This window comes from Halichoerus grypus, chromosome 3, assembly GCF_964656455.1.
Source record: "Halichoerus grypus chromosome 3, mHalGry1.hap1.1, whole genome shotgun sequence".
Taxonomy (NCBI): domain Eukaryota; kingdom Metazoa; phylum Chordata; class Mammalia; order Carnivora; family Phocidae; genus Halichoerus; species Halichoerus grypus.
In genome coordinates this window covers 184,439,643-184,467,416 of record NC_135714.1, presented here as the reverse complement: position 1 = coordinate 184,467,416, position 27,774 = coordinate 184,439,643, and the positions used below count along the sequence as shown (strand labels likewise).

At 34.2% G+C, this 27,774-nt stretch overlaps 1 protein-coding gene across 2 annotated transcripts in view; it reads left to right on the top strand.

The window, feature by feature from the left end:
* The window catches only part of SGCZ (sarcoglycan zeta), a 1,078,188-nt gene that overhangs the window by 941,977 nt on the left and 108,437 nt on the right, over positions 1-27,774 (top strand). For both annotated transcript variants that reach the window (XM_036068587.2, XM_036068584.2), the window contains one exon: positions 16,899-16,986. In XM_036068587.2, the coding sequence (XP_035924480.1) occupies positions 16,899-16,986 (88 nt within the window). The remainder of the gene's footprint in view (positions 1-16,898; positions 16,987-27,774) is intronic.

The following is a 27,774-nucleotide window of genomic DNA, read 5'->3' as shown; positions in this document are numbered from 1 at the left end:
TTTTAATCTTGAATATATAGATATATCTATTTATCCTTATCTATGTCTGTCCATCTGTATTTAAATCTAGGCTTCCAGCATTGCTTCATATCAATTTAAATTATCACAGCATTTATTATTTCATGTTAAATATGTACATATGCATATTAACACGATTTATACTATGATGCATTACTTTTTCTACTTATGCCTAATTCATTCCAGAAAGTATAATGAAAATAACAAAAATGTGCCCAACTGTAGCAACATATAAACAATAATACCAAAAAAAGCAGGACTGGAAAACTTAAGACTAAAAGTAGGGCAAGATCAGAAAAAAATGAAGTCCATCCTTGTACAGGTGCAGTTTTTATCTTACAGCTTCCATATTGACTTCAAGAATAAAAATGGGGCGGGGGGACATGGTTACATGATTTTAGTTTCCAAAGTAAAGGAATATAACCTGTTATTTAAAGAAAACAAAGATCTCCTTAGCATAAATGGCCAAATAAATTTGTTATGTAGAATTTCATAAGAAGATGATGGAGCAAAATAGTAAATGTTGTGAAAATAGTTTGAGGAAAAACAGAAACATGTTTAATGTGGTTTGATAGTGTGTCCCTGATAAAAACTGTGAAAACTATTTTTAAATGCAGTTAAATTAAAATTGATGTTTGGGAGGGATTGACACAGGAATAATCTTCTATATATGTCCAACTAAATCCTCACATAAAGAGTAGTCAGAAGAACATAACTTCCAAACAATCTTCTCTAAATATTTCTCCCAATAAGATTGTAGTAGAAGTAAATATCAGACAGTTTGATGGTGCAGCTTCTGATGTAAGCCTGGAAGGATGACAATTCAAATTTGCCCTCTGTGGGTGGTTTCCTGTGATTGAGAAATAAGACAGACTGTAAGGTTAACTGGGCGGTGTTAAAACCTAGGGATTCTCATCTGATGGATGAGAGGCGTTCAGTGAAAGCAAAACCAGGTCTTCGTCACATGAAAATATGGGTTTTATCTTTCTCTAAAGGTCATCATTTTACGATTAAAAAACTTTCATGGAATCAAAAAAGAAAAGAGAGAGAAAGAGATTCACAAACTGGGTGTCAAAACTCATGGTAGGACTTATAGAGGGATGTTACGTGAAGCATGAAGTGAGTTATCTTAGGAGCTGATATATTCTGAGTTCTGTTATCTTATAGAATGGTGTGTCTAGAGTGCTAACAAGTTCCATGTAGGGATCTCCCTGACTACTACCCCCTGACTACTGTTATTGAATGTATCTTTTTATTATTTTTTTAAAATTTTATTTATTTGAAAGAGAGAGTGTGCACAATCAGGGCGAGATGCAGAGGTGGGGCAACAATCGGACACCACGCTGAGCACATAGCCCGACACAGGGCTTGATCCCATGATCCTGAGCTGAGATCATGACCAGAGCCGACATCAAGAGTTGGAGACTTAACCAGCTGAACCACACAGGTGCCCCTGAATGTATCATTTTAAAGGAGAGTCTGATAATAGAAATTCAAAGAGAGTCACAATAGGAGACATTTATGGCACCATATTTAGCCAATGATTATATGGCCAAATCCATGTCTCATGTATGTATCTCTCATATCTTTCTTAGGTTATATGGTAGACATTTTCATGGATAGAATAAAGCAAATATTTGGCTCCAAAATTATGGTAAAAATATAACTGTAACATGGGATAAAATAAAAGCATTTTATACATCACATGCTTCAACCATCTATAAACTTCACCAGCATGTTCCAAAGAATGTAGGGTTACACAAAGTAACTCTTGGAGGGAGAATATGATATAAAAAACCATTTGATTTAGTTTTAGTAGAGACTTTTAGGCATGCTCCCTGAAAAGAGGGATCTCTAATAACTCTAATGGCTGGGTAACAGAATATTTTGCAAATTAGTTGGTTTCTGATTAGTTCTTTATTACAGAGTTGAAGGTGTACCTAATTGAGTATTTTCAGTTATAATGTTGATGATAAATCAGTGTGATGGGACTTTTTTTGGATAGACTTCAAAAAATAAGTAACATTCATATACCGAATCGCTTTATTTCTACCTCCTCATGTGTGTGATCAAGTTTCTCAATCCATGTATTACACAGCAGAAGTAGACTCTATCTCATGCTGAACCTTTTTCATTCTAGCAATAAGTTATCTTTATCCACAAAGATGTATACCCACTGTGGGGGGGGGGTTACCTAAATCATTAAGAAAAACATTTCTAAAAGTTTCTGACAAATTCTTCTTGGTTTTGCATTATCTTTTTAAAATTTTTAATTGTGGTAAGGATTTCTGATAAATTTATCCTTTTTTTCCTTTTGATGATAAAGCAAATTTGTAGTATATATTTTTATCAGTTGAATAGTAATCTTAATTTACCTAAATCCAGAATAATTTTTTTTTAATCTGGTGTCAGGTACTAGAGTAAGTAAGTTGAAAGGACAAGTGTGGTATACTTGAGGTGGAGCTTAATGGAAGAATTGCAGTTATTAGTAATGACAGACAGTCTTAGTATGAACACGAGAGAGGCTAATGAAGGGTGTATGACAAGATCATGGGAGGATAAAGCAAGAATCCAATAGTTCAGAGTACCAGAAGATCATCTCTGTGGTAACTGAAATCACTACGAATTGTGACTGAAATGAGGGGAGAGAATGACAGTGAGTGAACCAAGAAATGGAGGTATGAGTTGTGGATTATGTAGTGTGATGACCTGGGATTCAAAGATTAGGAGGAGGAAAGAGGAGGGGAGAATTACTTGGAACTAGTTCTGAGACACATAGTGTCATATTAGATGCCTTCCCCATCTCCATGTCCATTGGAAGAGGGAGCAAAACCAGCTATAGTGGGAGAGATAATAGGAACTCAATGTATGATTCTTGTAAATGTTGTTCAGTACTTCACTTCAAAGATGAGGAAGTTATTTTTAACTTTTTGCAAATTCATAGTTATGTAATTATGAAGAATTTTACAGTGCAAAATGTAAATAGATATTAATATAGATTAGTCCCCTACACTCTACAGCTTTAGTAAGTTGATCATTCATATTTAGAATAATGAATTTCAGGCATTACAAATTCCTCCTACAGATAAAAAGATTAAATTTTATCTTTCACTTTCTAAAATTTTAAGTATACACATTCATTCTACTTGTAAATATGTTTGGCAGAAAGGATGAAACAAAATCTTTTTAATCTTATGTGTTATTAATAGAAATCATTAATGAGTACCAAATTAACATATTATTTTTGACATAATAATAGTGGGAGATTAAACAAAATTTAACAGCTGGATTCAATTTTAAAATCTGTGTTCTTGGGGCGCCTGGGTGGCTCAGTCGTTAAGCGTCTGCCTTCGGCTCAGGTCGTGGTCCCAGGGTTCTGGGATCGAGCCCCACATCAGGCTCCCTGCTCGGCAGGAAGCCTGCTTCTCCCTCTCCCACTCCCCCTGCTTGTGTTCCCTCTCTCGCTGTGTCTCTCTCTGTCAAATAAATAAAATCTTTAAAAAATAAAAAAAAATAAAATCTGTGTTCTTTTTTTTTTTCTTTTTAACGCTTCATTCATTCATTTCTACTGCTTCACTTATTGTTTGACATAAGTAGAAATTCTGGCTTCTTTCTTAGTGTTCAACATCTGGCTCCTGACAGCATTAGGTCAGGCAGGCCTCAGGGAAGACAGCACAGTGAACTATTTGATTTGCCTGAATTTGGAAACAAATGCTCTAAGTGAGTATATTTAAATTTCTTAGAGAGAGATTAAATGCTAATATTAAGGGAAAATATTTCTCCCTAAATATTTCTCTGCTTGCTTTTATCAGACAATGACAATTTTATAACATAACATTTTTACTTTGTCTTTAACTGCTAGAAAAAAAGTCAAAGTAAAATTCAGGGTTCAACCCTAGCAACAAGCTTGTTACAACAAGCAATAAGATATGTGTCTGGACACATTTATTTCTCACATTTTAAAAGGCCTTTAATTCTGTTTATAAATTTTAGTGCCAATTTAACATTATGTTTAAGTTTATAACACAATATCATTTGGAAGAAGTACCATCTTAATGAAAGCATAAGTATTTTATGTTTTGCTCCTCTGTGTGTTTGCTCTTCAGATGGCATCGGTCTTTTTTTTTTTTAATGGAAAATAGAACAATTCAGAAAAACTATAATACTTTTTATGTGTTAAAATGACTTCCAAAAATCCCTAGAGTTCACTGATTTCTCATATCACAAATTCTGTGCTTTAATAGAAAAATCCCTTTAATTCCAATATTCACTATTATTAAATTGATTAATTTATTACATTTGGAAGTTTTTAGCTGTTTCTACAGGCTTAATATAAATAGCTTACTCTGCAAAACAATGTTTTCTTTCTCTGTGATTTAAAAAATACTTTTTACATAATGGATCAACATTGAGACACAGATAAAGATTCTTTTCTTCATATATGAACTCCACCAATCTTTCTAGGAAATATTAAAATCTATTTTAAGGATTAGACTAACTAGTAACCAAAATGAAAAGTATGTGCTCTGGTTACCATATAACAATGTATCATAGTTGCTTATGACTTCCCTTGTGATATGGCGATTTATAAACTCTGAATTTGCAAACATCCTTCCTTCACATAGGAGCACATACACACATGCATACTTACTTTTTAGAAGTATCTGGTGTTTCCAGGTACTCACTTGTCTAACTTCAGGTCACTCACTATTCTATCCTTGTTTTTTTCTCAACCCTCATCTCTATACCTTAAGCTTCTTTTATATATTGTTGAATAGTAAGTTTATTTTTTATATAAAAATGGCATATAATGAGAACTTTGACTTCTAGTAAATTTGTAGACTCTCTATTCTGAAATAAAGTCCCACTGACAACCTAGATGTATGTAATTGAATTTTTTCACTTGAAAAAGGTAATAGAGAAACCATAAATCCAAAAAGAAAGAGAGAGAGAGAGTTAAAAAAAAATAGCAGGACATCACTGTGTGTTATACACAACTAATGAATCGTTGAACACTACATCAAAAACTAATGATGTGCTACTATATGTTGGCTAACTGAACATAATAATAAAAAATTAATTAATTAGTTAATTAATTAAAAGTAGCAGGATATGAAAACTGAAATCAGAGTTTCCCATAATGATAATTAACAATACCTAGAACTTCAAACCGTGGGAATTAATAACCAGCTGAATAGCATAAGGAACATCAGGCCATTACGGTTACAAATACTCTGTCCTTTGAGAATTTGTAAATGTTGTCCTGCCCTTTTGAATTCATATCTTCCCAGATAAGCACTGTCCTCCAGTGCCTAGCAGGAGCAAATACAAATCTTCTCCAGAAGGATGCTTCCAGGCTCCTAGAAATTCTCTCACGTTGACCATGGAGCTAAACAACAGACAATAAAAAGAAACAATCTGGGAATGGGCCAACACAAGACAAATTCAACACAAACAATGATTCACTAATTTAGACCTCTAAATTACTTTAGCAATTAGAATTTTCAGATATAGAATATTAAAATGATATAGATAATAATGTTTAAGAAACAAATTGGAATAAGAGAGCAAATAAAAAACAATAACATAAACAAATATAATTGACCAGTCAGATGTGAAAAAATAACCAAATTTCTTAAAAAAAGATATACCAGTGAATTGATAACTCAGTGGATAGCTTAACAGATGAGTAACACCACTGAAAGGAGGAGTACATACACAAGGTTGGAAGCCCTAAGCAGGCAGGTATCACAGAGACAGGGAGATGGGAAATAGGAGACAGAGTTATGAAAACATACAGATAGAATGAAAGAACGTATATTCCATATCTAAAGGAAATTCTGCATGGAAATGATGTAAACAATGAAGTGGAGGCACTATTAAACAGATAATGGATGACTGTTTTTGCAAAACTGATAAAAGACAGGAGTCATCAGTTTCTAGAATTAAGAAGTATCCTAAGCAGAGTTTTATAAAGTGAAATTTATACCTAGATTTATCATAATTAAATTATTTTTATATGAATTCTTATATTTAAAAATGTATATCAAGTTAACACTATATTTATTTAAAAATCATTCAAAAATAAAATCATTATATTAGCATTATTTTGAAAAATGTTGGATGCATAGTTGCTATAATGTTGAGATCTGAAATCCATCAGAGATTCATTCTTTAGATCAGAAGTCAGTAACCTGTGCTTGCAAATGTCTGCCTTTTTTTTTTTTAATAAGATTTTACTGCAATACAGTCAAGTCCATTCGTGTCTTGCTTGTGGCTACTTTTGAGCTACAGAAGCAGAGTTGAATAGTTGCAACAGCAACGGCATGGTCTGTAGAGTCTAAAGTATTTACTATCTATCCCTTTAAGGAAAAGTTTCTGATCTCTCCTCTAGATGAAGCCAATTTGATTAATTACTCCTAAGAGAAAAATACATTGTTAAATATCATCACCGTTAAGTATATCATTTAACAGATCAATCCGTAGCATCATAACATTCTGAAAGTATATCCGTGTTATGAGAAATGTCAGTATGATTATTAAAGGAGAGGAATATGGAGAAAATTTAAGACAGGGAGGGAGGACTTGCACAGGGCGCTGTGGTGAGGAGGCCTCGGGTGGACACACTGGGACAGTCACCTCCTTTTAGAAGAGAATGAAAGGTGGTATTGTATCAGAATAAGCGCGCTTCTGTTAACAAATAACTCTGGTATCTCATGGGTTAATTCAAGTACAAAAACTATTTATCTGTCACTTCACAATCTGGTGGTGTTGGTAGGACCAGTGTCTCAGATCTGCACAGACATTTAGAGACCTAGGTTTTCTCCATGAGTCGTTCCACAACACGTGGGGCGTCTGACGGAGAAGTTAGCACGAGGCTGGAAGGCTTTTGTAGTCCAGGCCTGCAAATGTCTTTTATCACTTCCGCCTATCTTTCTCTGACGGCAACTTTGTCATTGTTGGTTGTACAACCATATCACCTACAAGAAAGACTAGAAAATGTAGCCTGACTGCCGTGTGCACAGGAAGAAGTGTCGTGGGTTAGTGAGCAGTCTTTTCCATGGAGGTCAGGAAGTAGAGGGCAAACACATCCTAATTTATAAATCTGTGGGTTAAACATAGGCTTGCTGTGCTATGGGGAATAGTTCAAAAATAATTTTTTGAGACAGCTGTAATTTTCTGCTTGATCTATGGGTTCAGGCCACATTGCAGATTTAGAAGCTTCTAGCAAGTAGCTGTCTATTCCTACACCTCAGCCAAATGGATCCCATACTATTCAGTCATCTGCAGACCAGTACCATGGTATCACTTGGGAGCTTGTTAGGCATGAAGAATCTCAGGTTTCACTCTGATCTGCATGTAGAAAGATCCTAAGATGATTTGTATGAGCATTACAAATTTCTGAGCATCAGGTTAGAGTAATTTCTCTAGTCATGTCATGTGCTAATTGGTCTGACATATTCTAAATATTCCTCAATGTTCACTGACCACAGATGTTATAGTTACCATTTTTATATACCTAAAAATATAATTAATTTTACATTTCTTCTAGCCCCAAAACCTGTCATCATTAGATTTTCCTATTAAGAGACCAAGGATTATTCTTTATATTATCTTAGCATGAAAAAAATGTCAGAAATTTGAAAGTGCTGTAGTCCTTTGAAAAAGTAATCCCAGGGATACTTTCCACCCTTTTATTTAGTTGACAAAGAAAGGATGAAAATTGCCATAGTTTCTAAAGTAATGATTACACAAATTGAGGGAGGATTTATTCATATATATATATTTGCACAGTTGTCTTATCAAATATAGCAAAGGTATAACCATAATTAGCAAAATGCTTCAAAGCATAGAATATCATAGATAATTATAAAAGCACAATAAATGTTATCTGTAGGGTCGGTTTGTTGCTTAATATTCATATACATATTTTTACCATGTTCCTTTAGTAATTAATATGGGTAATGTATTAGGTTCTCGTGGGTTAACTCAAATACAAAAATTATCTACACGAAACTTTTAACTTATATATAGGTTTTCTCTCTCTCTCCCTCTAAAATATAGATAGTATTATATAACATAATTATATGTTATATATAATTACATATTTATTTTAAGGAATTGGCCCACATAGTTATGGATGCTGAGAAGTCCCAGGATCTGCAGTCAGACCCAGCTAGAGACCCAGGAGAACGAATGGTATTCTTCTAGTCCAAATCCAAAGACCTTAGAACCAGAATAGCTGGTGGTATAAAGTCCAGTCTGAGTTTGAGTCAGATAGCAGAAGGCTGATGTCCCACTTCAAAGACATTCAGGCAGAGAGAACAAATTCTCTTACTCACCCCTTTGGTTCTGTTCAGGTCTTCGATGGATGGATGAGATGAACCCACACTGGGGAGGGCAACCTGCTTTATTCAATCTACCAACTTTAATTTTGATCTCATTTAAAAACACCCTGATAGACACACCCAGAATATTGTTTAAACAAATATCTGAGTATCCCGGGGCCCCATTAATTTGACACATGAAAGTAACCATCATAAGTATTATGACCCTGTTACACTTATTTAATTTTATAACCAATTGTTTTTCTTATTATCTGTTTTGTCATTCCACTGTCTTTTGTCACTATGGAAAAATGTTTGTCATAATCATTATATTTCTGATTTCCCTAATCTGTTTCTGCATAAAATCAGTAACAGCATAGATGCATGTGCAGCCACGTGCAAACACACACACACACACACACACACACACAATCAACTAAAAAGTTGATCCTGATATTTCAGATACTTAAAGTGCTTCATCAGCCAACTAGATTTTAAGAGAAAGATTTGTTGTTATTTCTGTTATTGTTGCTCTTTATAACTAGAAGAAACTTAACTAATATCAATGAAGATATTTCTATGGGAAATAATCCAATAAATGATTTTGATTTTTTCTTTTAACTTCTCTATCCCTATTCCCTTCCTCAACAAAGGCATTTCTTGGAAAATTACATACCTCTTATCTGAGAAAGGTGAATTTTTTGTTAAGTGTGCAGCAATTTTTAAATTTTAGATTCCGCAGACTTCTTATCCTTTCTCTAGTGCCAATATCTTTTTTTTTTTAAGATTTTATTACTTATTTCAGAGAGAAGGAGAGCATGAGTGGGGGGAGGAGCAGAGGGAGAGAGAGAGAGAATCCCAAGCAGACTCCACTCCAAGCGCAGAGCCCAATGTGGAGCTCGATCCCACGACCCCAAGATCATGACCTGAGCTGAGTCGGCACTTAACTGACTGAGCCACCCAGGTGCCCCTCTCTAGTGCCAATTTCAAGCAAGCTAAAAGAAAAATAATTTAATTGAGACTTAGCTTCTTGCTTAACTCTCTATTTGTCCTCATCTCTTGCATTTATAGAAGATAAAGTCTGTTTCATCTACAAATACACATGTGGCATATCCTGTAGCATTTTATTACAGAAGAAGTGGGAGAGGCTTCGTACGCTGCTTGTTCTGAAATACCTACCCATTCACCGTTGAATAGTTCCATTCCTAGAAGACTTAAATAGTTCCTTGTTCCATATAAATAAATGATTTAAAATAATTAATTCCATTAATTTTTAGGACATATGAATTGGTTAAGCAAAAGATATTTACATACACTCTAAAGTTTCTTTCTGCCCATCAAAGTGAGCACAATTTATGTATTCTATGAGGCAGCACCCAATTTCCTTACCCCATCAGTGGGGTGTATGTTTTTCAGGCTCTTGGTTAGGCAGAGAATGAACAGGTTGGCACCCTCAAAACTACTATGAGGGCAAGATCAGCCTGAAGAAAGACTGAAGGGGCAGCCGGAGGGACAAAGTGACAACTCAAGAAAGAGATGGAAAGAGGAAACTATTTTCCTGGGGCAGCGAGTGTCCCCTGAGAGGAAAAGAGGCATCTCTGGGAATTTAGTGTCATCTGGTTGAAGCAACAGTGGCCTTTCGTTGATCTGGATCGTCATTACCGTAGGTAAATATAATACTTTTCCCTTTTAGGATACTGATTCAAGAAGCATTCATTTTCTAAGCCTATCCATGGGTAAAGTTTGGGTTGGAGCAATTTGAATGATAACAGGAAGTGGCAGATTACCAAAGATTCCCTGTAAATGGAACTCTGTGCAGGGAACTGCTCCCTGTGGCATTATTCTGAAGACACACTCATCGCTAGCAGTTGGGATAAGGAGACCCTCAGGAGGAGTATGTCTAGACTACTAGGTTTACTATGTAGCTTGAAAGAGACAGGAAGGAGCCAGAAGGACCATCAGAAGTCATAGATCATTCTCACAAGATATTCCTTGTAGTGAACTCCATGACTTGATAATTTATAGCAAAAAATTAATGAAAATGAAGAATTCTCAATAAAAGTGTTGAATAGAAACACAGAAAAGCTGATTGGTGAATACATGCTCTCTCCCCTTCACTACCTCACATTCAGGTTAAAATGTGAGCACTGAGAATTTGAGGAGGTCACTTTAACATCTGTAGATAGATTCCTTTTCATGATCAGTACTTCTTCTACCTTTAAAATACAAATTTCAACAGTTAAATGCTTTGCATTCTGAAAGAAATAAAATTTCAAGTAATTGTTTTCTTAACCAAAGAATTAAAATATTACCTGTTTTTCAGCTTCTTAAGTGGATCAAACGCTTAGGGAAAGGAATGAAGTCTGCCTGGTTCAGAGAGATATTATGACTATAAATCACATCATAATGTGATATGACTTGTTCCACTTCCATGGTTTTTTAGAAACCTTGCTCTGGGGGAAAAAAAAAAAAATGTTGCAAAAGCTTAGTAAGTTCTTTGTGGCCTGAACACAAATCCAGGTAAACACAGGTAGTGTGAGTGCATTATGTTGTAAATGTGCTCAGTTCAATTCATTCACTCAACAGCATTTATTGACCATGAACTAGGTGCAAAGCATGACACAAACTCTGCTTTCAAAAGGGGGCAGCATGAGTAAAGGAAAATGACAACACCCGTGCTTTCAGGACAGTCCAGTCTAATGGAAGCTATAAACAAAGGAATGATCAAAACAAAGCAAAGCAAAAAAATCTCGTGACAAGTACCATGATAGACATCAACACTGATTGAGGAACTGGAGAGTGGGAGGTGAATTTTAATGCTGGAAGAGCAGGAATGCTTCAGAAATGATGCAACTTTGAGCTGGAACTTGAAAAATATAATTTTGCCAGTTCCAGAGAAGTAGATAAGAATCTCAGGCATGGGGAACAGAAGATGAGAAGGCACAGAAGTAGCATATTTTCAGAAACATGGGAAATCTGGGTCATTTTTGCATGCTGAAGTGATATGAAATAGAGCTACACAAGCAGAACTGGATCCTATTATAAAGTACCTTGTATGTTCTGAACGTGAATTTTTTTCCAAGGTGGGAATGAGGAAACAGTAAGTGCTTTAGTTTGTTCTGTTTTAATTCGAGCATGCCAATATTTTAAAAAATGTTTTAGAAAAATACCACTGGATATGAAGAATCAATGTAAGGAAAGGTGGTTGTTGCGACGTGAGCTGTGAGTCTGTCACAGGAGTGGTCACAGGAAAGACAGGAAAGGGTAGACTTAAGAGACGCTCCTAACATAGCTGATTGAATATTGAGGAGAAGGGAGATAGAGAATTTGGGGGGTAATGGAAGTTTATTGCAAAGTTGTATAATTTCAGTCAGTGAGGATAAGAAACCTCACCTGGTAAAACTCAGGTCGAACTGTATAAATTCAAACAATGACATGCCAAATGCATGCCATTTACACCAAACAATACAGATCATTAATTATGTTCTCTTTTAGGATAGCAAGTAGGGTGAGCGATACATTCTAAAATATGGGTGCAGAGGGCAGTTCAGGAGTATATACTCTTGCTCTAGAACCTGAGAAAACAGAATGAAACAAAATGAACCAGACTCTTACTGAAACGTGGATGATGGCAGTGTGGAGGTCACGTCTTATATTCTAAGACAGGGTATGTATCAGATTGTCCTTTTAATTTTAAATTATACTTTCTTCACTTACTTTTCAATTTATTTTCACATTTTGATCTGACATTGTAGAAAGCCTAGAACTGAATCACCACCAGAGAGGCGGGTATCTCATAGTGGTTGACGAGGGAGATTCTAGATCCAAATTTCTGGGTTCAAATATTTGCTCTGTCATTTATTACCCATGTTGGTTTAGAGCAAGTGACTTATACGTTCTTTGCTGGAGTTTATTCATTTGTAAAATAGAAATGATAGTAGCTAGTACTATTATTAGAATACTATAATTACAGTGAGGAATAAATAATAAAAGCAAAACACTAATAGGACCTTCAGCAAAGGCTGGCTGCTAATCTAAGCCTTTTGTATATATCATCTCATTAATTCCTTACAAAAAGCCCACAAATTATGTATTATTACCCTATTTGCAGATAAAGCAATCATGGTTCAGAGACGTTGAGTGACTCGCCAAGTGAAGCAGGAAGTATTTGGCAGACGCACTACTTGAACTCAAACAGGGGGTGCACTGTCTGTCTTGCAACCAGTTTATTTCCTGATACTGCCATGGGTGGTTTTATTTTAAGCTACTGAGTAGATGAGCTCATACATGGAAAGTGTTCAGAACAGAGTCTGGCATGAGTTAAGCGTCAGTAGGCGCTAGCTGCTCTGACTACTATTTCTACAACTTAATAGGTGTGGAAGAAAGAATGAAGTGCCTCACGTACATACAACAGGATACAATCAGTATAACTTATGTGTATGCAGAAACAGTCTCTTCTCATCAGTATAACTTACACTTTGTGAGAAAAGTCTCTATTACAGCAGCTTACTACTAGTAACATTCTCTGTTTTTTTTTATTTTTTTTATTTTTGTGGTTAATTGTCTAGCTTTATGTGGTAGGTTATGAACTCCATAAGAAAAGAAAGTTTGTCCCCTTGTTTCTGTTTTTTACCCAGTAACTAGCAAAGAGCTGGACACATTACAGGTAATCAGTAAATACGTAAGATAAACAAAGGTGGACACGATAAAAATGAGAAGAAAGGAATGTTTTTGTTTTTGTTTTTGTTTTTGTTTTACCTTATTCACTTGCACTGCCTTTGACAAAAACATTGAAATAAGAAGGACATATTGCATTATTTTTCTAAAACCATTAGCAAGGTTCCAATCAGGCCCTTGGCGTAAAGAATGTGTGCATGAAAGAATCATAAACAGGGGCTTTCAGGCCCACTTAAAGGTACCATTGCTTTTCTCCCTGAGTCTCCCACCTGCTTTGTCTCAAGAGTAGCTAAGAAGGCAGATAGGTTTCCTAGAGTTACAGCCGAGATACAGGGCAACTCCAGAACCCTGGGATGTACCTGCCAGGAGATTTCCTGGTTTGGGAGGACAGATATTTGAATCAAAAGATGAAGATTTTTTTCTCCAAAAAGAAAAGATACCTATATTACTATATTGTGCAGAATAATATGCCACCTACTTACTTACCCTCACACAGAATTTATATGTCTTATTCCTCCTCCATGAGATAATACTACCAAATAAGTTTCTCCCCTTGATATTCTCAGCAAGAATAAGCTATAAGAGAGTACTGCTATGCTTCTTTTAATATCTGAAATTAGACACTAGCCTTCAAAGTCCTGGAATACAGGAATATAAGACAAAGGACTGTAAGGAGGGAATGTAGAGCAGAGAGTGGAAAGCAATGATTTCTTAGTGGAAATCATTTTCTTACACATAGACCTTTGGAGAGATGAACACAAGAAAGGAGATATAAAGCATTCTTAAATGTCAATCTTTTTTTTTTTTTGGAAAGAGGTAGTTTCTTGGTACTAATTTTTACCTAAAAAATGTGCTTAGTATTAGATTTATAGATTGCTGGGGATTCTATCTTCTTTGGATGTTGCTATCATTTTTATCATGGAGGTTTTTTATCACATCTGTATATTTGAATTAGTACCGAGTGGGTGTTATGTAATAGGTCATGCATGAGCCATGGTTCTAAGCCCCAGAGATGTCGCTGTCCTGATATATAATGCAGAAACCATAGTGTGATTTTTCAGTGAAGATGATTAACTTACGTGCATTACCTTCTGTTTAACAAAAATAGTTACTTGTTTTCTTTAAGTTTGTTTATTTAATCTCTGCACCCAAGGTGGGGCTCAAACTCACGACCCCGAGAGCAAGAGTTGCATGCTCTTCCGGTTGAGCCAGTCAGGCACCCCAATAGTTACTTGTTTTCATTCAGCTCACCTAATTATATTTTAACAAGTCAGTATAACATAATAATATAGTAATGTTTACGTGAATACAGCATACAGAATTGTTCATTACTCCTGATAGCTATATGCTTTGAGTTTTAGTAAAAAGATTGCTATTTTTATCATAGTGAAGTTTTAATTTAGATATAAATATTTAATTCTGAGGGGAAATTTAGTGGACTCATGGGCAGAAAAGGGATAAATGCTGGGGAAGAACCTCATTTCTGTGGTTACAGTAAGGGAAAAGTAGATTAAAATGTAAACAAAGACATATAATGATTAGATTTCTTACTTGTAACTCAAGTCTGTCTACTAAACCAGATGAAATTCATATTGCCTTTTATAATGGACTAGTCTCTCATCTTAAAATATTTAGTAAGACAATAATTATTTTAATATACTTACATAGTCCTGAAATTACAGTGTTAATGGTTATGCTTTTTTATGCTATAGTTCATAGAAATTTAGGTCTAGCAAAGCAAATAAAAGTATATATTGTCATCAACTTTTAAAAATCTAAACATTAATTGTATATGTTATTTTATAAAAATATTAAAACAATTGGAATTAAAATTCAACCAATGTATTTTTATGGTGTTTTGAACTGCAAGTTACTTTATAGGCTTTGCTGTTTCTTACATTCATATTAATTTTATTGGATTCAAAACCCCCTTTTGAAATGCATGAGTCACGTGTAATTAATTCTACCACCCTAAAATAGAATCTGTGTCTGCTTTTAAGAACCCTGTACTTTGTGCAGTATCTTTACTGGATATAATTGCATGTAGTCCTTCCTTAGTCCATGACCTATACTGTAAACAGAATTCGAACACATTGCTCAAAAGGAAAAATGGAATTAACTTAAAATACATTAGATATTTTCAAAGATGGATGACTGCAGCCTAGAAATAGCTATGGGAAAAGCATTATATATATATATTTTTTTTTTTTTTTTGAAATGTATAGATAACATTTTTGATTTGTGGCACAAAGACATGAGTTGTAGTAAGAAAGACAGAGAATGAAATTAACTATAGTGGTTTTTGTACAACCAAGTCTCACTTTACAGAATAAACATATTCTTCAAAACGTGGAAAATTAATTTAAAAAATCAAATCTTAGTTAACCCATAGTACTAAAACCCACTTTTAAAAGAAAGCGTGCACGCACGCGGTGTGTTTGTGTGTGTGTGTGTGTGTGTGTGTGTGTGTACTTCTTTACTCAGTGCTTTGTATCTAGTCAGATGTGGTACAAATCTGCTTTAGGAAAAAGCCTATAAAGTCCTTCTATGTATCTCCAAGTCACAAATCTCAAATCCTAATCTTGAAAGAGTTTTTATATAGCTTATATATAAAAACACTTGTGTATTTACATTAACATAGAAGTGACATACCACCTAGATTGTGAGGATGGTATTGGGAGAGATTTTCATAGAATTTTTTTACCTGGATTAAAAGCTCCATGAGGGCAGGTATTGTTCTGTTTTGATCACTGAGATGTCCCAAACCTCTAGAACATTACAGCCTGCATGGTGAGCACTCAGAAAGACTTGATGAATGAATGGATGGACAGTTTGTAAATGATCACCTTGCTTATGTTTTAGATCATAAAAATGAAAGTCTAGGCAGCTGTAAATTACTTGTCTAATGCAGTGGAGGCAAAAGCTCAATATGCAGGTTCTGAAGGCCATATCCTTCAATAAATTATTGCACTGTTAAATGCTAAATTAGTGATAAAAGTAAACATCTAACCAAAGTTAGATATTCTAAATGAGAATTTCCAGGCAAACATCTTATATTCTTATATTTTATGTGCCTCCCTACATAAGCCATTCTATAATTTACAGGGCATTTCCACATGAGGTAAATAAACAAGCTAATATCATTTATTATGAAAATTTATTTACCCACTCAATAAATACCTAGTAAATGCTTTTTTTCCAGCAGTATGCTAAGTAGTGAGGATATAATTATATACACATGACTGTCATGTTCCCTGTCCCATGGACATTTCCTTCTGTGACAGAAACAAACAAAACCAAGTAAACACATATATATGCAAAATAAATTTGCCTTGTGATAAGTGTTCTGAACAAAATAAATGGAGACTGGGAGTTTGGGGATTGAATGAATTTGTAGGGGAGGCAATTTTGATGAGATGACATTTCAGCTGGGACCTGAAAGTTGCAAATTCAACTTAAAAAGGAACTTCCTCATTTGGGTAGGGTCTAAAACATCTCCATAGGTAGGTATTTTCATTTCTGTTTATCAAGAATCAGTGACATATCCATTATATTCCACTGGGAGATGGAGAGGGGAGGAGTGTCTATACCTTGGACGTACAGCAATTGGTAGAGTTGGAAATTATTGCACCAAATAGTTAATGTCCATTTATCAAAGTGGAAACATTCCTATCCTGTCAAGTAGTTATGATGAAACACTTGTATTTTTTTTCATATTGTCCAGTCAATATTTGGGATGTTAAAATGAATGCTTAATATAAAACAAAGAAATAGAATTTTGGTAATACCCAAACAAATGCAGTATAGTTTTAGAGATTAAGTTTGACTCTATTTCTATTTTTTATTTGATTTCTTTATTTTCTGCATGTTTCCCAGGATAGTCCACTGGTCTTACAATCTGACAGGAATGTAACAGTGAATGCAAGAAATCACATGGGGCAGTTAACTGGACAGCTGACAGTAGGTGAGTGCTCTGGGGGTAAAGATTGCTCATACCATCTTACTCCACTTGAAGCTTTGTGATTGTTTAAATTGGGGAAAGCAAAAGTTTATTATTTCTCTAATATAAAACTAGACATCCTTTTTCAGCCCAACTATCTTGCATAAGATTTGATTTTTCACAAGCTAATTATAGTCTCCTCTATTTGGTAGTTCTTACTCTTGTCAATGTGTTACTATAAGACAATCACATGTATTTTGTTGTTACTACTCTTGAATTATGAAATGCACCATTTTTCTAACAAATACCTCCCTAGTGTACGTTAAGTTATAGTAAACAGAATAAAACACATGAGATATAACATCATGTGGTCTATGTATCCTTTGTTTTAGGTAAATAATTTCCTGAGAGGTATTATCTGCTAATGTAAATTAGAAATGACATATTAGTTGAATATAATAAATCTTAACATTTATCAATTACTTATAAATATGGTGTTGAGATTATTTATATTTTAAGATTTATAGGCTTTAGAAGTTATAAATATAAGTTAATGATAAAATATTGTTTTCTCATATTGTCAAAAAATTAGTGATTCATATTACCTGGGATTATTATTTGAGTCAATTTTTATAAGAAAACAGGCAAATAAAAAGTCAGTTGTAATTGTGTAAAGTAGTAAAAAGACTTGATTGTGTGTAACTGTCAAAATATCTTTAGAATGCTGTACTTTTTTTGTGGGGAAATTACTTAATATTGATAATATATGTGTGTATATAAAAGTATATTATAAGTAGTAAATTATAATCTCAAGGAATGAGTTGTCCTTATCTTAATGAAAACTTAATGAGCACCTTAATATAAAAGTATATTTCCAAGTATATTATAAGTAGTAAATTATAATCTCAAGGAATGAGTTGTCCTTATCTTAATGAAAACTTAATGAGCACCTTAATATAAAAGTATATTTCCAAGTATATTATAAGTAGTAAATTATAATCTCAAGGAATGAGTTGTCCTTATCTTAATGAAAAATTAATGAGCACTTTAATATAAAAGTATATTTCCAATAGTTCTTTTTAAATTACACAAGAATATGGCATTTGAAATGTGAGATTTATAAACATGAATTTGATTGTGTCTACTTCTTTTGTAGGTATATGAAACACTTTTCGATATGCTATTTGCTTTAATGAAGCCAAAAATGCAACTTATATTTTAGCATATATGTATTTCCAAAAAATATAATTGCACTTTATTTATAATAATTCAATTTTATTTTACATAACGTTCACATCATAAGAGTTGGTCACTAGGCATCATCAGTTGAGTACTGGAGGCTAAAAGTAAAAGGAGGATAAACTGAAAAGTTGAACAAGCAGTAATATTAATGGGCAGAGCTAGTTTTGTTTTACATATTTTTTTTTCAGTAGTCTCCCTCATTTAAATTTCAGTCATAAGCGATCATGTTTAGGAAACCCAGAATAGCTGCTATATGGTCCTGTGGCTAAGCATGATAAGAAGGTCCGTAATTTCATGTCTATAACATTATCTCAGTAAAACATTAATGCTAATTGGGTATTAAATAATTGGAATGTCATTGTTCTGATTATTTACTTTTAAAATCTGCTTAGACTCACAATCTTATGCTTCATCTAAGGTGTCATATATCATCATAATTCTCCTTATTTAATGCTCGGTAAATTTTGGAGAATAAATTCACTCCCAGGAACTGATAACTTTTATTGTCAGAATCATTGACTCATCTTGGATATTTTCATTTCTGTTTATCAAGAATCAGTGACATATCCAAATTATATAGAAACCTTAATTACAATCTGTAATTTCTCATTTTTCTGTCTTTCTTCATTACTTCTTCAAACCTGCAAGTCATGGCTGCCTTAAATAAGTCTTACTATATGGTAATAAGACAGTGTGTCATTTGCTAGAAATTAAACAAAATGATATTAACATTTGGTACTAGTTTGCTTTTCATAATTCACATTTTGAGGATTAAACACCACATAAAATAAAAAACAATTAGAGACAACTTGTGCAGCAGAGTTGACTTTTTGGTTTCTTCTGAGGTCTGAGGTACTTACCTTCATTGCCCCAGGGGATTTACAAGACAGCCAGTCAGGGAGTGGGGGGTATTGAGTGGCAGGTGTGCATCATTACTGGTTCTGTGCCTTTTCTAGCAGCTGTCAATTAGCTATATACACTTAAAATCAAATTTGCTTTATTTATGATAAGAGAAGATATGCTTGATGAGAACAACTAGGCACTAAGATTCTGTAAGGAGAATATTTTTCTTTGATTTGTTTTCTCAGGATTTTGAGTCAGTATACACTAATAATAAAGTCCATATGATGAAACAACCATTTTTAAAATATCATAAGTTTATAAAGAGATAAAAAATTAAAATGTACATATATACAAAATTACATTAAAAATTAGTACCTTCTTTATCCATATGGAAACTATTTGTATCCTGTATAATGATTAATTAAGCCACATTACCTTCCTGGTAGTAAAGGTGTAAAGAGAAATGTGACTAATGACGTGATCCTACTATGTTTAAGGAGAAACATTGGAGCTTTTTATGGAAAACCAGGGTTTTTTTCTCACATACACTGCACAAAATGTACACGTTGTTTAATAGAAAGAAAACTGGATGATACAGTGTAGCCTGTTAGAAGCATTGGCCTGCCAACACTATGGCGTGGTGCTTTAAGGAATGCTCAGAGCGGGACCACAAAGTGCCACTAGGTAAAATAACTGTGGGAGCAAGAAATGGAACATGTTTACCAGTTCAACTTAATTCAGGGATAAATATTTAGGCTTCTCTGCCTATTAAATATTCCTTATGATAGATACTTTCACCTGGGACCTGGGCTTGTCATTGGTCAGATGAAGTGAGGACCCAAAATGTTAAAGTTTGTGGCTGAGTCTTTTCAGTTCAGAAGTGAAGTGAACTGATGATAAAATTGATATCCTTTAGTAAAAACTGAAAACCCTAAGACTCTTAACTGTGTTGATGCCTCTCTGCCCACCTCAGTATATTTCCAACATCGAAGACAGGCAGGCACGCGCGCGCGCGCGCACACACACACACACACACACACACACACACACACACAGCACACGGGCTGCCCCATAGAATTAGTGTAAGGAAAATATTGGGAAAGAAAGCCAGCATAACACTTAAATAAACATTTGAGTCTGCTACTACACACCGAAGGATTGTTTGAGACATCAGCATTTTATTCAGTGCAATAGACTACAAGGTAATTTGAGTCTAGAAGCTTTTCTAAAAATATTTACTGGTCACCTATCATGGCAAAATAAACCTTCAGTAATGCAAGCAGTGAATAAAATCACATAATTTCTCAAATTAATCACATAATTTAATCACATAATTTTAATAATAACTATGTTACTATTAAGAATTTATTATACAATAATGTTTATTAGATTGATTAAGCCATGAGCATTTTTTAATGTTCCACATACTTAAGTTAATTTGTATATCCAAAGATTGCACAATGCCTGTCACAAAACACTCTTGCTAGAAAGGCACTTTGATTATGACTAATTATTAAGAGATGTTATAGAAAACCAAAAGACATCAGAACATAAGTTCAGTGAAAATTATTTTCAAAACACAGGAATAGGTGGATTTTTCACTAATAATAATATCATGAGTGTAATCATGTAATTTATATATCAAAATGTTCTAGAAGAATATATTCACCTAGAAATCATACTTTAGTCAGAAAGTAGTCTTAGAAAGGAATTATATTTTAATAGTTAAGAGCATGGATTCTGGAGCCAATTAAATCCCAGATCTGTCACTTCCCAGCACTGTGACCAGGTTACTCAGGGCATCCTCCATACTCCAAGCTTCCATGCGGATAACATGAGTGTCCATCTCCTACAGTAGATGTGAAAATTGAGTAAGTGAACAGATGTGAAGTACTTGGACCACTTCATGTATATGTTAGTTATTGTAATTTTTATTTGATCTGTACATAAATAATTCTGTACAATTGGTCAAACCTCTTGGTTTTACTTATCTATGAAATGAGTATTATGCTAGATTATCCCCATGGTTGTTTCCTGAATGTAAAATCTGTTTTTACCTTTAGAGAGGAAATTAGTTAATGAATCCTCTGACCCATTAAATTCCCCACTATTCACTAGTCCTGACAAAATGATATCTGATTTGATTTTTTGACATCTTAGCCACAAATTATAAGTACGTATTTTTCACTTAAAATAAAGAATGTAAATAAGCACAACTAGATCAGCATCATTGTTTTTATTCTTTCACCAAATTTTGACTTATAAAAAAACTATTTTTAATTCAACATGTAAAACCATTTTTTTTAATTTTGTCAAAACTAAACATCAGCATGTTTTGTCCCTAAATGAATGGAGAAAAATGTAGATGAGGGTTTTATAATAAATATTTAATGACCCCTAAAGTGACATGTAATCTTGCGTTAAAGCAATTACTGTGAACACCTGGGAATCGCTTAATTGACTGCAGATGGTGTAGGACATATAAAAAGTAGAAGGTTACAGATTATTCTCACGTACCAAATTTATGTTTTTTGTCATTGACTCATTTTTTTTAACTTAAAGAATGCTGTAATAATCTGGGACAACTTAATGAGAATGAATATTTTATGTAAAATAGTCTGTACAAATCTGGGAGAATAGATCAACGAAACACTTAGGTTAAGTATGGGACACACATTTTAAATGATCAAATGCATTGTTGATGTTTCAGAGCTCATTGTTAATATTAATTAATTAATTAGACTAATATTAATTAATCAATTTGAGAAAATAATACATCAAAGCAGATGACTGTGATATTAGGAGAAGGCTGGCATTCGTAAAAATTAGGACCCTTAATCTGTGTAACTCAGATGTAACAAGAATTACAGTGTCTGAAGAAAAGACAATAGTGTGCACGTTTTGAAAAGTTTTATCATAGGAGTATTTCATTTTTTAAAAAAGATTTATTTATTTGAGAGAGAGCGCTTGAAGATGGGGTAGGGGGCAAGAGAAGGAGAGGTGGAGAGAATCTTGGGCAGATTCCCCACTGAGTGGGGAGCTCAATGCCGGGCTCCATGTCATAACCCCGAGATCATGACCTGAGCCCAAATCAAGAATTGGATGCTTAAAGGACTGAGCCACAAAGGCGCCCCTCACAGGAGTATTTCATATAATTGTTTGAACATCCTGAATCATTATATTACTTTTGAGGTGTTACTGTTTGTTATTAACTTAAAAACAGAAAAATGCATTATCTCAAATATTCAATTAAATTCTCAAGTATTTGTAGTGTTAGACATGCAGAATCAAGGGATGCTAAGGATTTTTCTTCCTGGAACCTAGACCAAATTCTGAAATAGATGGTTTGGCTAGTCATTTCCAATCCTTGCTAGCTTCTGTCCTCCTTCTCCTTCCAGGTACTCCATGCCCTAGTCTGGGATCAATCGTTGTAGTTCTATGAGGCCAGCTCCACTTAAGAGTGCTCTGTGTTATGGTTTTAAAGACCATCCCTGTAGGGTGTTGGCCTCTACTTCTCAACACCATGGGTAGGTAATCAACCAAAATTGTCAGTGGATATTAATGCTTTGATTGATACGAAAACATCTTTGAAATTTCTCCCCTTCCAGGCAACATACATGTTTCAAACTAAGATCTTTGCTAATAATGCCTATAGGTGTCAAAAAATACATCTGATCTTAAGTATTTAGGAATAAGGGGTAATAGGATAAAGTGAGAAATGGTGGTTCCATTAAGACATTTTGTAAAAGTGACATAATCCTCAATCTTAGCTTTACCTAAGCCAGTCCATCTTGTTATATGATGATTAAAGGAGATAATATAAATTTTTTCAATAAATTTAATGCAAGAGCTCATTAAGTATTTCTAACTGTATAACACAGAGGAAAAATAGTAAAGAGATGAATAACCATTTTATTAATGCTATGATTACATAAAGTTATTCAAAATATCCTATGACTATAGCTCACTGTTTAAATTTTAATATTAAGATTTTAATAAAATAAAAATGATATATTACAGAGTTTGTGAAGGCTAAAATTAGAGTAAAGTAAACAAAATGGTGAAATAGTGGTTTCTGACTTCATATTTTATATATTTAATTAGCATTATAGCTATATGACTTATCTGAAATTAATGACTCTAATTTATACACTGGGCCGACCTTTGTATTTAATGAGGCTCCCTTTGTAGAACCTCAGAAATATAGGTGCATTTGAGTTTCCTACATAATTGACTTATTGAACATGCAGTTTTGTGTTGGTCTTAGTAAGAAACTTATCTTTGGAAATTTGGTTAATGGAGCATACTGTTCACAAATGTAAGATTATGGGACTAATTATCAAAAAACATCTGGTGGTAGGGAGCTAAATAAAATTTAGGGGTTCATATGTACACAGAAGATCATTTGCTTCAGTATCAGGAGCCCTAGATAAGGTCTCAGCCAAGCCCTTAACTATAGAACAATGCTAATTGCCTGGTCATGGAATAGAGGAGATATACCATGGAGGGCCATTACCTATGATGGTCTAGGTCTGTTAACTACATTAGCTTTTTTCTTTTGTCTCACTTTGGATTAAGTGTCTATTATGTGTAGTTTTGGAGAAATTACAAGTCAGATAATGCATAATCAGAAAAAGAAAGCCTGGTGGGAATAGAAAATTGAGTAGAGGAAGAAGGAAAAATGAAGAGCAGTTCTTCTGTTTCCAAGTATTTATTGGACTCCTGACAGCATACTCCTCATAATGAGGAAACAGTATTACCAAAATCTCTTAAGACTGCTTTGAGATTGCTATCAATCCCTTAATCAGCATACTCTGGTTAAAGTATATAATCAGCTCTGGGTCCACTTGCAACCTTTTCCCATAATATTATCTTTAGATATTTTGTCATATATTTGCCTGAAATTAAGAATATCTAATTCTATACATTCCCTTCATGTATTGATCCAGTTTTGACATGGTTTGCTCTAAATCTTCCATTCTGAGATCACATGTCTGCTGCTTTATTTTCTAAATGCTCACAAACACATCAGTCTAATGCATTTTAATATTCCATCCTCCTTTACACCTTTCCCTTTAAAGAATTAAAGCATGTTAATAACTCATAACTTTTGGAAACTATCTACTCTCAGATCATGCATTTAGAAAAAAAATCTCATTTCTAATCTTACATTGCTTTTGCCAATCTTTATCATTTTATAAAGATTACTGAAAATAAAGATTACATAACCCGTCATGTAAGTTTTTTGGGAGGGTGGATAGGGCAGGTGGTTCTAAAAGAATATTTTGTCTCCCTAAGTTCTCAATATTGGATCTCCTTATTCTCCACATCCAAAGGCTCATTTCTTATGCATTTTGAATCACTTTTAAACAAATCAGTAAATTTATCAACAACCTAAGCCACATTGGAGAATTGTGAGTAAATATATGTGGAGAATAAAGCCCTCAATATTATATACTAAGACATTAATCATATATATTTTCACATTAAAAGCTCGAGAAGTCATAAACCATAATAATTACAATTACTAAAATAAAAGGTATAGACAATACCAAGTATTAGAATGGATGTAGAGGTACTAAACTCTTATACAATGCTGCTGCTGGGAATGCAAAACGATATGGCCACTCTGAAAAAGTTAGCCTATTTCCTATTTAGCCATACCTCAGAAATATTGCAGGTTTGTTTCCAGACTACTACAATAAGTTGAATACTGCAGTAAAGCAAGTCAAACGAATGTTCTGGTTTCTCAGTACAGAAAAAAGTTATGTTTATTTTGTAGTTTATTAAGTGTGCAATAGCATGTCTAAAAAAAGTATACATACCTTAATTTATAAAATTCTTTAGTTAAAAAAAGTATGTTATTGCTAAAAAATACTAACCACCATCTGAACTTTCAATAAGTCATAATCTTTTTGCTGATGGAAAGTTTTGCCTTGATGTTGATGGCTGCGGACTGATCAGTGTGCTGATTGCTAAAGGTTAAGGAGGCAATTTCTTAAAATAAGACAACAATGAAGTTTCATCCTTTTGTGAAGGATTTCTCTGTAGCATGTGACGCTGTTTGACAGCATTTTACCCACGGTAGAGCTTCTTTCAAAATTGGAGTCAGTCTTCACAAACCCTGCTGCTGCTTTATCAACTCAGTTTATGGAATATTCTAAATCCATTGTTGTCATTTCAACAATCTTCACAGCCTCTTCACCAGATGTACATTCCATCTCCAGAAACCATCCATAGGAAGCAACTCCTCATCCATTCAAGTTTGATCACATCTTCAGGCTCCACTTCTAATCCTAGTTCCCTTGCTGTTTCTACAACATCTGCAGTTACTTCCTTCCACTGAAGTCTTGAAACCCTCAAAGTCATCCATGAGGGTTGGAATCAACTTCCAAACTCCTGTTAATGTTAATATTTGGACCTCTTCCCACGAATCACAAATGCTCTTAGTGGCATCTAGACTGGTGAAAACTTTCTGGAAGGTTCTCAATTTACTGTGCCCAGATCCATTAGAAGAATCACTATGTGTGGCAGCTATAGCCTTACAAAATGTATTTCTTAAATAATAAGACTTAAAGTTGAAATTACTCCTTGATCCACAGGTACGGAATAGATGTTGTGTTAGCAGGCATGAAAACAACATGAATCTCATTGTACATCTCCATTAGAGGTCTTGGGTGACCATGTGCATTGTCAATTAGCAGTATTACTTTGAAAGAAATCTTTGTTTCTAAGCAGTAGGTCTCAACAGTGTGCTTAAAATATTCAGTAAACTATGTGGTTAAACAGACGTGACCCAGGCTTAGTTGTTCCGTTTATAGAACATAGGCAGAGTAGATTTAGTATAATTCTTAAGGGCTCTAGGATTTCAGAATGGTAGATGAGCATTGGCTTCCACTTAAAGTCACCCGCTGTATCAGCCTCCAACAAGAGATAGATTCAGTCTTTCCTTTGAAGCTTTGAAGACAGGTATTGAATTCTCCCCTCTAGATATGAAAGTCCAAGATGGTGTCTTCTTCCAATAGAAAGCTCTTTCATCTACAGTGAAAATCTGTTGTTGAATATAGCCACCTTCATGAATTATCTTAAATCTTCTGGTTAACTTGCTGATCCACCTTGCACTTTTGTGTTAATGGAGATGGCCTCTTTCTTTAAACCTGGTGAACCAACCTCTGCTAGCTTCCAACTTTTCTTCTGCAGCTTCCTCATGTTTCTTAGCCTTCATAGAACTGAGGAGAGTTAGGGCCTTATTCTGGATTAGCTTTTGTCTTAAGGGAATATCGTGACTGATTTGATCTTCTGTCCAGACCACTGAAACTTTCTCCATATCAGCAAGAGGCTGTTTTGCTTTCTTATCATTCATGTGTTCATTGGAATAGCATTTTTAATTTCCTTCAAGAACTTTTTTTGCCTTCACAACTTGGCTAACTGGTGCAAGAGGCCTAGCTTTCAGCCTTTCTCTGCTTTCAACATGCCTTCCTCACTAAGCTTAATCATTTCAGGTTTTGATTTAAAGTGAAAGATATATGACTTTTTCTGTAACACTTGGAGGCCACTGGAGGTTATTAATTGGCCTAATTTCAATATTGTTCTACCGCAGGGAATAGAGAGGCTTGAGAAGAGGGAGAAAGATGGAAGAATGGCCCATCAGTGGAACAGTTAGAACACATGCATTTATTAAGTTCTTCATAGTAATGGGCATGGCTTGTGACACCCCAAAACAATTACAGTAGTAACATCAAAGATCCCTGATCACAGATTACCATTACAGATATAATGATAATGAAAAAGTTTGAAATATTGTGAGAATTATCAAAATGTGACAGAGACACTAAATAAGTAAATGCTGTTTGAAAAATGGCACCAATACACTTGCTCCTGAAGCGGGGTGGCCACAATTCTTCAATTTGTAGAGAAGCAATACCTGCAAAATGCAATAAAGTGAAACCCAACAAAATGAGGTATGCCTGTAAAGTTACCAAGCCCACACAGATATTGTTAAATTACTTTAGGAAAGTTTTGCTAAGTCTTTGGTAAATGTCTGACTACATTTCTTTCTCAGGTATCAGAAAATGTATAATAAATGGTCATTTGCTGCCAAGATACTTACTGATTTTATTGAAGTAACTGAATATATGATATATATATGATATATATTGATATATATATATATATATGATAATGAGAGTATATATATGATAATGATATCAGTCTTACCTGTTTTTATGTCATCTGTATTCTTTAAGTTGTATGATATGCTTCTTTAACATATCAAACATATGTGGATAACTTCCAGATCTACCCCTCTAACATATCCTGTCTTCTTCTTCAAGCCTAAGAAACTAACAAACCAACTGTTTTTTGGCCGTCTCTCTGAAGCCCATACTGCTCTCTAATTCAACATAAATTTACCACTGGGTACTCTGAAGAGGCTAACAAATAATATATATCTGCTCAATTTTTAGCTTTAAAAGATGGTGGTAGTTAAAGGTAGTTCCTTTCAACGCTATCCTGCATATTTGTAGAGTTATTTTTTCTAATTTAACGAAACAGATCAGCTTCCCTTTAAAAATTGGCTCCTGTTCGTGTTTTCTCATCCATAGTAAGCTGATCATTTGAATAGTCTATAACTGTTCTTTGAATGCAACACTAAATAGGCCACCTGCTTTTGAATAACCTCCTTAAAGCTCAATGAAAATAGAAATTATCTATGGTATTTGTTGAAAT